The following is a 12196-nucleotide window of genomic DNA, read 5'->3' as shown; positions in this document are numbered from 1 at the left end:
GAGGGACCCATAAAGATCACTGAGTGCAACTCCCTGCTCCCTGCAGGACTACCTAAGATTAAATCATATGGCTAAAAGCATTGTACAGGTGCATCCAGAACTCTGGCAGGCTTAATGCCATGATCATTTCCCTGTGAAGCTTGTTCCAGTGACCAACCACCATCTCAGTGAAGAATGTTTAACTAATGTCCAGTCTGAATGTTACATCCAAGACCTTGGCGGGATGAGAAGTTTCTCCTAACCTGTCTCCATTCTGTCTTGGAATTTCCAATTTACTGTCATTTCCTGTTGTGTCAATATCATTGGCTACAAAATAACTTAAATAACAAAACAAATGAAGGTTTTAAATTATTTTAGTTTCAAATATACAAAACATCACAGAACTAGCTCTGATGACGAGTTCCACATTGATTTCCATGGGGCCAACCTTGTAAGTAGTCTTTCTAGGCATCAATAATATATAACAACATTCTGCAAAAAAAAACAGTACAAACCCAGAAGTTTTCAAAATTAAATGAAGATAATTTTCATGACAGCTAGAAATGGAAACTAAAGAGTAAGATTTTGTGAGTTTATCATGTTACCTTCTTCCAGGATGGGTCTCAGCACAACAAATGGGATTTCTTGCAATGGTTCCATGTGTTTGTGTCCAGCACTCATAATCTTTATCTGGGGCAAGCAGATAACAAGTGTGCCAGGCATACTGGCCTGCCCATGGTACCAGTTTCGCACAGTCCCAGGAATGTCACCTGACACAATAGTACTTGGAGAAGGCAGGCTGTCATTTGGAAGGAATACACAACAAGACTGCACTTCAAGCTGAAAAAAACAAAGCAGAGAAAGATTCTCAGAAATAGATTATTTTCCCCCTCACTGTGGAGTATTCATATTGGTACAAAATCTGAAGTTATTCATCCATCACAGTTACTGAAAATAGTCTTAACTTCTAGTCAAATTAAGAGAAAAGATGACGCAAAATGCTGGGCAATAATATATGCTCGTAAATTATGATTATGGAAGGGGAGAAAGAAGAAGGATGTTTTTGCTGTGTAAATTCATCAGAAAGGTGTTGCCATGTAAAGTGAAAATACATATATCTACATTTCAACAGCTCTGTACAAGTGCAATTGAGTCAGAGAACGTTCTGAATGAGAAATCCCTCCACTTTTTGCCATTCATTAGCTTTTGTTAGCAATAGCTAAGTCTCTAGAACTAGCCAACATTTTATATGCTGTTACTTTTTACAAAGAACTGTTTCAGGGAAAATTCTGCCTTTACTTAATAAGCAACATAATGAGCATGTACAAAAAAGGTAATCATTAGAAAAAAACTATGAAAACCACAAACTTTAGAGAAAAACTGACTGAATTTTAAACAAATGGAGAGGTGCATACATAAACAAAGAGAAAGAGATAGTAATAAAGTTGACGAAGTTTATACAGCTTTTATCCACTTTTCAATGCAAATCAGAAGCAGCACATATAGTTTCATAAGAAATAACATTTTTTTGTTCTTTATTTTCAATGGAGTTACCCTGGAACGTGTCTGACCATTTTGCCATCTTTTTAGGAGCTCCTAGAGAGGCTGAGTGAGCCCAAACCACAAGCTCAACTCATCACAACTTGTTAACTCAGAGGTGATGTAAGCTGTGGACTGTTAGTCTTCCTTGGCTCTTACAAATATCATTCGGGCACCTGGAAATCAAAAGGCTCCAACAGCCTGCACACTTGAATGCTTTGTTAAGCAAATACAAGCTATGATTCAGTTCCTTGCTTGGAAAAGCCTAGCATACAAATTGTTGGACAAGATATTATTTGTAGCTGTGATAAACACATTTGTTTGCTGCAAACTTAGGTAACTCTCGATTTGACATCGTTAAAGACAGCACAGCTTAACAGCAATAACCAAGATTTGTACTTCATACTCTCCCCTAAAGGGTATTAGGCCTTCAAGAGCACAATAGTGATTTGTAATCGAGATGGAATTCCACAGCACTGTAAGTACTTTGCCAGCCTAGTGAGTACACAGATATTCATCTTTATTTCAGCATTTTTGTACCGTTTTGCTTAGACAAACTGACAAGAATTCGCTGCAGAAAAATATAAGTAGAATTTTGCAAAAATAAATACATTGGTTCATTAAGTTTGTGTTTGTTTCTGGATTTAGAACTGTTTGAGTTGTAAAATGAAGCTAATTACAACTTTGATAAGTAGTTTATTGATCCAAGGTTGCAGAGTGTACTTTATTTATACTGAATGAAAAGCTAGGGTGTATTGTTACAGATGTAACAGATTTGGATTTTTTTCAATGGTAAATTAGTCTTTGTATCAATTTGCAAAGATTTTTACAGTGACACATTAGTTCTGGTCTATTAGTAATAGGTTGTAGGTCAAGTCATTGTGGGATAATGATAAATAGATGACAAAAAACCTTATGATCAGTATAATTATTGTTTTATCTGTGCATTTGCTGAGTAAACAGTTTATAAAAAATCACCCATTCTTCATACACACACACACACACACACACATATATATATATACACACACATCTATGACGATTAACATCAAATGCTGCCTGGATATACAAACCATGTGGTAATAATCCAAAAATTTCACCAACTTGAAGAGATACTATACTTCATCACATTGCCAGCAGCAGGATCTATAGGACATGTTTTACAAAGCACTCTCAAGAACAGATCTCAATATTCAGTAGAGTTTTTGCACTTCATTTACAGTTTAATACAGCTTTGTACTAATGAAAAGTTCTTCCGATCACATTTGGCTTATTTTACTTTGCTGTATCAAGAATAATGAAGTAGAATCACAACAGTTTCACCCCTTTAAATTCCTGATGGAAATTTCTTTTTTACACAAGCAGCTCTTTGTTATTAATTTTCAAACAACTGCATGAGAGTTGGACCATGAATTTTGGTGGGCTTTAAATGGTATCATCAGGCCTCCATATGTGTGATGGATACGTTTGGCCCCCTTAAGCAGCCCTGCAGTAAGTAGCTCAGTACAAGCTCCAAATGAGGTAAAGGCTTGAGCTGTAGCCAGGTCAAGAACTCCAGGAAACCCACAAAGAGCAGAGTGACCCAACGAGCATCATCCCTGATCATGGGAATGACACAGAATGTGTTTTTTCCAAGACTTAGTTATCAAGGAACGAACAAAGCTGTGGGCACAAGGAGTCTCTTGTACACCCTTCCCATTGCATGCAGTTTGACTACAAGCCAATGACAGCCTAAGTGAACTGCCTTTGAGCTCTCCCTGCCAGGCAGGATGGCTGCACAGCAGTGATCTCCCCTTGAGCTGGGACACCTTTCAAGGTTGTTCTGAGAGGTAGACAGGCCTTGCTACTAATAACACATCTTTGGGTGAGTTCAATTCAAGCTTTCCCTAAATTTGCAACTGGTCTGCACACCAGCAACTCTCCCCTTGAGCTGGGATGCCTCCCAGTATTTGGGATTCCTTGTCTGAGACTCAGTGTTCCTTCTGTAACCCAAGGCAGAGAGATTCCTTAACTGCAATAGAACCTCAGTAAGCTGCTGATAGCATGTTAAATTAATACTAACAAAATCCACATAGGTAATTCCTTTAGACAGACTGTTGTCAAAGTCTAAGACTACGACTGGACCAAAGCTCCATCAGGAGTTCGGAAAGGAAGGGGATCTACTCTGAATCTCATGACTCAATGGAAGGACTTCATACTCTTTGTATTTCTTCTCTTAGATATAAACTTCATAAACTGTTGATCTGTTAATCTATTAATTAGATATATTCTGTTAATCTGATCCAGATCAGATCCAGCTGATCTGTGCACTTAAGCCACATCAGAGATTTGGCAAGCAAGGAGGTCCAGTCTGAAGGAGTGTTTGGGCTCCCTTACCCTTTTCCATCTTCGGCCTCCATGTAAATAATGCCAGATTTATTCCAATTCTATTTTCCCTTTTATGTTTCAACCATTAGTAAACGATGGAATGAACCTTACTATTGAACTTCACCAAGTTACAGCTTTATGAATTCATATTAAAATCTCCTTTGCTAATGCCTTTGATGATGATTACTTAAGTTACTCTAAATCACTCATTCATGACAAATTAGTGCAGTCAGCAGGATCCTAAATCTGGATTTGCTAAAAATTGACAACATGTAATACTACAGAATTGCTTACAGATATGTTTGGCTCACCTGTGTTTCATTTAAAGTTTTATATGATTAACAAATTTTGCAAAACATTACTGCAGGATTTCAAAGGCCAACACAATGAATGTATGGCAAAAGTCCACATTTTAGAGCAGATTATGCAATGATTATAATCACACAAGAAATTACCAACTTGAATGCACAAGGGCCCAATAAGTGCAAAACCGAATTGCACCTGTTGAACTTCTTGGAGGCAGATTCACAACTATCAACTTCAATGGAATTTGTGTACATTTAAGTCACAGAATCTGGACATTTGCCTACTCATAAGTTCCAGTGAAGGAATGGAAGAGTGCACCTAAAATGATGGAATTATATGCTGGACAAAAGTGAGAATGTATGCTACAGATTGCTTCACCAATCGGAAAGTGTTTCAAAATACATGTAATCCAAATTCTTAAAATTAAACTACATCAATAGCATATATTAAAGCTATCATATAAATCTTTTTACACTTTTTAAATAACTGTTAAACTGTGTGCCTAAAATTGTGAATTTAATGTAAGATGTGACTGATTTATGTAACTGAATATAAATCTGCAGCAGTAAATCTTGCATTAATGTAAGGATCTGACAATCCAAGGGAAAGAAAATGAAGTAATCTGCCAGTAAGAAGTCCTCAAGCTGGGGGTCAGATCCTGTTCATGGAAACCATCTGGTTGGGACCCTCCAAGCCACACCAAACACAAATGATCTTTTAAAAAATATCCTATTCATTAATGCTTCGCAGCTGCACTGAGTGTTACTTCATTTTTCCATGGCAACATCCTTTCTGTTTCAAGGATCTGATTTCAGTTTTGGTAGCAACATGTTCGTTTGCCAATACTGAACACATTCATGTGTTAAAGAGAACGAATTATTACATTCTTGAAACAGGATCACCCCCTATTTTCATTTCTATTATGTCAAGGCCTATACATGCTAAATAATGTACACTAATGATAAACCAATGAAGCAAGCAGTATTTTGCCTTATGCTTCTAAAACATAAAGTTAAGCATCGCTCTATGCTCTACACTTTTACAAACATATAAGCCTCAAAATGTCCAATGACTCTTGCATAAAAAGGAAAGTATTAAGTTACTGGAGTATTTTTAATTCTTATTTTATAAAAAGGAATGTTGATACTGCTAAAAAATTATGTCTTCCTAACTGTGGAGGGTGGGTTGGAGGGAAGAAAACAAAGCAAGTGACTGCCCAAAAGTGCTATGAAGAGAGAGAAGTTGTTCATGGTAGTGATAACATAAGATTCCCTTTCACAACGCACATTTTACAGCTACATAAAACTATTAGAGGCACTGAAGATTTTCTACAAAGTGACACTTGCATTAGGGTGACTCTTCAGGGAAGTTGCCTCTCTCTGAATTAGTCATCAACCCTCATATGCTCTCAGCAGAAAGGTAATGTATTTTTCTGGGTACAGAATATCATCTTGCAATGACTCCCCAGGCTGCAAAGAACCCCTGCTTACACATCTCGTGTGAGGGTTCTGGTGCACTCAGTATTATAAGACCACAGCCCAGCCTCCAACATCCAAATTTGTTCTACCATTTCGACCCTCTGTAGCTGAGCCAGACATGAAGTGTTTGTTAGCATTTTAAAAGGCAGAACAGAAATTCTTGTTTTGAAGGTAGACAAAAGTAAAAATGTTATAAATGGAAAGCAGAACACATAAGTAAAAGAACTAAGAGAGCAGGCTACCTGTACATGAAAAATGACCATATTAAGGATCAGATACATTTTCTTTGACCACTTAAAACAGAGCGTTATTGCACTTCACAGTATTCCTACTCTTTCCGAAGAAAGCTTTTAAACCTTTTAAAAAGTTTTATTTAGTTACCAAAAACACAAATTTTTGTTGGTTTGTGGTAAGCAACCAACTTAAGAAATAATCTTATCTCATAATTGCCAAAAAACTGCTGAGAGCTGTAACTGCCAAATTACAAGTCCCAGAATCTCTTCCTGCTCCCTGGATAATGACACAGTTCAAAGAACAGGAATCCAATCTGTCCTTCCTTTTCTTGCCTTTCAATGTTTCACTTTGTCACAAATTTTTACAAGTTATATGCATTAAAGAAAATAAAATTGTCAGTAGTTTCAGGGAAAGGATTTCTTTTTTTCAAATAAATTCAGGGATATTTAAAGGCATGTGACATACCGAAGTTTTATATGTAACAATTACATTCTTATGTAGTTGGCACTTGTTGCAACATTACTCATTAATTAATTTATTTTTAATACAGATCCTTCATTGTTCTCAATGGAATTCAGCATTAACAGCCAATTAAAAATAATTGTGTTTATACTGCTTCACAATTTTAGCAACTATTAGTATGAAGAACATGTGAAAAATGAGTATTACCCTCCTACACAGTGTAACTGCCAAAAAGACTTCAAGGCTGCATATAAAATCCTACAACAACTAAATAATAAACCAACTTTTTATAATTAAATATTAAAGTCTTTTCACTTAAATATCACAACTCCAATGCATAAAACCTTCATGTAATATTCTATCAGAAGCAAGCCAGGGCTAGGGCTAAGCAAGTACCAGCTTTGGATCCAAAATAAACTTTCTAGTTACTCTGGTTCCAAACACATTTACTTACTCTAACTTCCACTAAAAGAATAATCCTTTGATGATTTTAAGTTATGAAGTTCAGTTTTATCTGACGACAACTACAGACTTTTCTGTTGTACAATAATGTAACTAAAAGATTCAGGAACATGAAAATTAGCTTTAGAAAAAAAGCCACAGAGTCTAAATGCTCCAGCATTTAACCAGACAAATTATCCTAGAAATTTCCCGTTTTCATGCCAAATAAAATCTGTAAGAACTTATCATTTAAATATAGTTATATATGTTTAATAAAATGCACATTATGTATAATAAAATAAATATCATGTACTTGAACTGCAATAGAGTCATGATACTCATCTTCTTACCCTCCACACATTGCCTTGCACAAATTTCCCATTTGGGCAGGTATTGAAAGAGACAAGCTATCTATATGGCATCAGTGTTGAAAACTGTATTTAAATAAATTAGATATAGGGACTACTAATAGTAGTAAAAAGAACAGCAAACATATCTATAAATCCTTCATATTTCACAAGAAATAATTATTGCACATTTGTGTGGAAGCACATTCTTGAACTTTCCTGCAGTGCTTCCTTGGAGTCTGTTGAAATGTTTCTCTGATAACATGTAATAAACTTCTGGGAAGGTACTGGCAAATACCTTACAGAGTACAGCTGAAGTATAGGATGAAACAAAGTATGTAAGATACTGTATGAGTTCATAGGGATGTTTAATTTCAACATAGATAAAACTGAAAAATATTTCATAGTCATAATGATGAAAATAGAAACCATGAGTACTCCACCAAAAAAAAAAAAAAAAATCTGTAAAAAGTAAATAAATCTAGAACCTCAACCACCAGAAAAAGTATCCAATACAAAAGATTCTCTGCCAGTATGAGCCCTATTCTGTATGTTAGGTCAGAGCAGCAAGGTATTCAGGAATCACTCTTTGACAGCCCCTGCCTATCACTGTCATCAGTCTTCATCTCCACAGAAAGAAACACTACCTTTTTTTCCTATCTAGGAACACACAAACTCCATGGTTGGTGTTTTACTCATTCCTCAAAACAAATTCAATTTGCTGGTTGCTCACAAAAACAGGTACCATGAAAAATGTAGGAGCAGAGTACTGCAGTCCTGATTCATCTTTCCCCCTTTATAAAGGACCCAGCTCTGCCTCATTGCCACATTTTATATTATGCCTTTTATTATGACTCAAACTGTAAGCCACATTTATATAGACAGTCTCACTGTGCTAAGTACCAACCAGACACATAACAAAAATACACTGCTTCCTTCAAATAGATTACAAATTCTCTCTCTTATCTAGACATTTTAATCTACAGTGGTGAAAACATTAAGAAAGGAAAACAAGCAAAATACTCATGAAATAATGATGAAAGAGAAGGCTGAAAACGAAACAAATTTAATGGAGAGCATCTCCTCAACTTCACTATGTTCTGCAATCAGGTGACAAGTCTCAAGTTCTTGCTCAGGCAAAACCTTAACTTTTAAACTTTCTAAGCTGTGAATTTTAAGTACTTTTTACATGAAAGAAGAGTGACACAGACATATTCCAGGATGAGCCTATATATTATTAAATATATTTTTTATAGGAAGAAGGAACAAGCATTCAGCAATTACTTGCTGTATATAATGAAAAAAAAACTAACCGGAAGATGTAATTAAGACCTTTTTTTGGCAGTTTTTTGTGATTTTTTTAAATGAAAAAAAAAAAAACTACTATATTCCGATGTACCATAAAATAATGATTTCATAGAATGAATGTATGGTTCAAGAGGTACAGGTTATAACAATTCTAAATTAGAATAATTTCTCAATAAACACTTGATAAGTATTGGGAAAAACACAGTCGTAATTCTGGCACTTCTAAGCCATTTGTTCCTGCAGTCTTGACTTTGGACTCCTAATACGGCATCTATACTTCTACACAAAAATTCTGCTTTTGGTTTATACTGCTCTAGATTATGGCTGGTGCTCAGCAGCTACAGTCTAGAGCAGTATAAACCAACATGCTTTAATCCCAGCCACCATCTCCTTGTCCTTCATGAAAAAGTAACCAAGTAAGCTGCTGAGCCTTCACTGTGTAACAACAGCAATTGTATCATACACCTCAGGAAAGTACTTATCATACACACTTTCCTGAAATAGTTTTAGAAAAGAAAGCATTCTGCAAATCTAACTGCAGTGTTTATGATGCAGAAAAGTGTGACAAGCAATTTTTATTAATATAATTTTTGAAGGATCTTTCCCTTTAAATACAAAACAGTATTTCAAAACCTAATATTTTAAAACCAAAGCATTCCTTGCTTAATTTACCCAAAATCTTACTTTATTTTTCATTCTCTCTGACTTTGAAACTACTGAAATAAGACAATAAAACTTGGGAGCTCCTTTAAAACCCCTCTAATAAAAAGCACTAGAATGCATAAAAAGTATCATAAAGTTTGGAAACACATAGGGGTTTTTTCACTTCCTTTTCATCTTACCTGAAGTGTAAGGCACTTAACTGCATTCCACACTATTCCAATAAATTCTTTCATTCTTTCCTCAGGACTTCTGCAGTTTTCAGATGAGTTCAGCACAGTTTTCACAGGGAGTGACAAAGGACGAGATTCTAATGCAAACAAAAAAAAAGACAGTTTCAAAAAGAATATCTAAGTAAATAATATATTTACTGATAGCAAAGAAAAACAATTTTACATTCTGAAAGTCTTTCTCTCACTGTGTATATCTCACTATGCACATAATAATAATGTGTCTGTATTAGTTTTAAACTTGTCAATACAACTGCACCAGTTAAGCCTTGTGAGAAATACAACACAATAAAACTACACGCTCCAACTTCTTCAACATGAACTGCTAAGAAAATATTATGAAGAATGTTTGACTTAAACAAATTAAGACAGTTTTCAAAGTGTGATAACCTATTTGATGATGCAATTGAAATCCAAGAGGTTTTCACATACATTGCTGCCGGTGTCATCTAAAGGTATCACCTTTCTAAAATTGTAAGAAATTACAGACTACATTAAATAACAGCCTTTAATTTGTTTTCTTTGAAAAAAATCCCTTTAAAAATTGAGTATGCTTCCAAAACAGGCATAAAAATTAAACTATTTTCATACTTTGTCAAATTTTAAGGTACTAAAGTATTAAATATTTCAGCAAAATTCAATGTTTTCTAATTAAAAGAGACATTTCCTTAAACTGTTAGTTATTTAATAACATGAACATGAAAAGATTTTAGAAATGTTACATTAAATATAAGCACACTAGAACTTCAAAGCAGGACTGTGAGTGGTGCATAGTTCCTTCTGACATGTTTTACAGAATATCCTCCTCCTTGTGTTTTGGGATACCCACAGAACTACTGTCGGCTTATTTGACATTTCTAGTTTTGGCCTATGTGTTGTTGAGCTGACAAAACTGCAGGAATAAATTACAAGGACTTCATTACTTAAATTTAAACTAAATTGAAATCAGTGTGTGACAATTTATGTCTACCGATTTTACAGCTAGGAGAAATCTGTGGCATGAAAATTACAGAAAAATTCTTAAGACAAAATTATGGATCAATTGATCTAAGGGAAGCAAAAATATATGGTCCTTGATATGTATCACTAGTTCTTCAGTAATGCAATGAAACATGGGAAGATTTAAAACTGAAACTTCTAAGTGGTGAACTTCTGCCAAAAGAATGCAATGTTAATGCCACTGGATGAATTAATCAGTGACATTTGCCCCATCAAAGCTAGAGTTCAATAACATTATCAGAAAAAATCCCTCAACAAATTGTATTTTTAATCATCTTAAAGAGAAATATTCACTTCACTGAACTGATGGAGAATCCAAAGATTCAGAGAGAGAGGTAGTCAAAAGAGTGAAAGAGGATTTTTATGGCTGCAGGATAATTAGTCCTCTCAGAGATTCCTGGCTCCAATTATGGATATGTTAGAAGGATATGGAATGAAAACTGGATCGTGAGAGGGTAACAAGCGTGACATTTCAGGATTGTTTGTTGTCAGCTGTTCTGGAGAGACAAACATGTAAATTGTCCATCTGGAGAAGCAGTGTGCAATAGCTGTTTTATAACATCTCACATGGACAGCTTCATGCCATGAGGTATGTCCTCCATCCACATTACGAATGGATTAAGTTAAAACAAAGATATTAGTCATGGAATAGCTGTTCTCCTTTAACTTATTACCCCACCTCAATTCACACCGTCATCTGTGCAGTCTTCTGTGCAGTGAGGCCCTACACTACACATTCACTCAAGGTAAGAATCAGGAACAGCTTGAATACCAAGAAATATTAAAACAGGAGCCATTGAAGCACAGACCTCTGGAACACAAGTGTGGGTAAGGGTGAAAATGGCATACAGAGTCACTGTGAGACTCAGAGAATTTCACAGGAAGGATGCTTCAGGTCAGGATGAGTTGATAAATACAGTGTAAAACCTACATATTCTACAATGCATTCAGCAGGGACCATCAACATCCTACATCACTTAACAAATGCATCCCTCATGAGTGGGATTTAAAACTAGATTTCATTCCAATCTCCCATATTTTATTTGCAGGAAAACAAACAGTGCTAATTCTCTCTCAATTAGCGGAGTAGTCAGCAACAACAAACTGAATTAAAAATAAGATTAGCTGACTGAAGTACCTCCTGTTTTTCTTCATTTATGTGTAATTAAAATCTGAAAAATTCCAGGAATATCCATGATAAAAACCAACTTCGCTATAATCCCTCAAGTTCAACCAAGAGATCAAGAAAAAAGAAAGTCTCAAAACCCAACAGACAGATAAAGAACCGTTCAACCATAAACCATGGAAAATAGAAAAGGAATAAAAAATATATTGGAGTAGAAAGAAGAAACAAGCTAAGAAGTAACTCCTGAAGAGAAAAGAAGAAAGTAGTTTTTTTGGTTTTTTTTTTTTTCCTGTACTGTAAATCCCAGAATTTTGCCTGAAAGGATGGTGGGAAAGAAGTGTCTTAATTCCCTGTCAGGCAAGGAGATCAGGAGATGACATTTGCTAAGATGCTGTCAGGTGTGGCTACCATGTGTTTGTCTAGTCTTCTACAGTAGACATGTAGACTGGATCAGCCTCATCTGTCTCAGGATGAAGGTAATTTACAAAAGTAATTATGCTACTTAGCTACTATTGAACTGAAAACCTTGAAACATTTCCTGGTAATGTAATCAGTCTTGTGTTCAACACAGATGTCAGCAATAGCTAGATAGAAAATATGATTTGTATGAAACACTTCCAAATTGATGTGGGGACAAAAAAAAAAAAAAAAATAAAAAAAAAAACCAACAAAGTGGGGACTGCTTCAGCTTATACCAGTTGAATTAAAAAAAAACCCCAG

At 35.2% G+C, this 12196-nt stretch overlaps 1 protein-coding gene across 4 annotated transcripts in view; it reads right to left on the bottom strand.

Annotated features, from left to right (window-relative positions):
- VPS13B (vacuolar protein sorting 13 homolog B) overlaps positions 1-12196 on the bottom strand; it is a 429986-nt gene that overhangs the window by 206826 nt on the left and 210964 nt on the right. For all 4 annotated transcript variants that reach the window (XM_053960664.1, XM_053960682.1, XM_053960693.1 and 1 more), the window contains exons 22-23: positions 9304-9431; positions 585-819 (exon numbers count right to left, since the gene is read on the bottom strand). In XM_053960664.1, coding sequence (XP_053816639.1) covers positions 585-819; positions 9304-9431 — 363 coding nt within the window. The remainder of the gene's footprint in view (positions 1-584; positions 820-9303; positions 9432-12196) is intronic.

Source organism: Vidua chalybeata, chromosome 1 (genome assembly GCF_026979565.1).
Source record: "Vidua chalybeata isolate OUT-0048 chromosome 1, bVidCha1 merged haplotype, whole genome shotgun sequence".
In the NCBI taxonomy this organism is placed as follows: Eukaryota; Metazoa; Chordata; class Aves; order Passeriformes; family Viduidae; genus Vidua; species Vidua chalybeata.
This window is presented reverse-complemented; position numbering and strand designations above follow the sequence as displayed.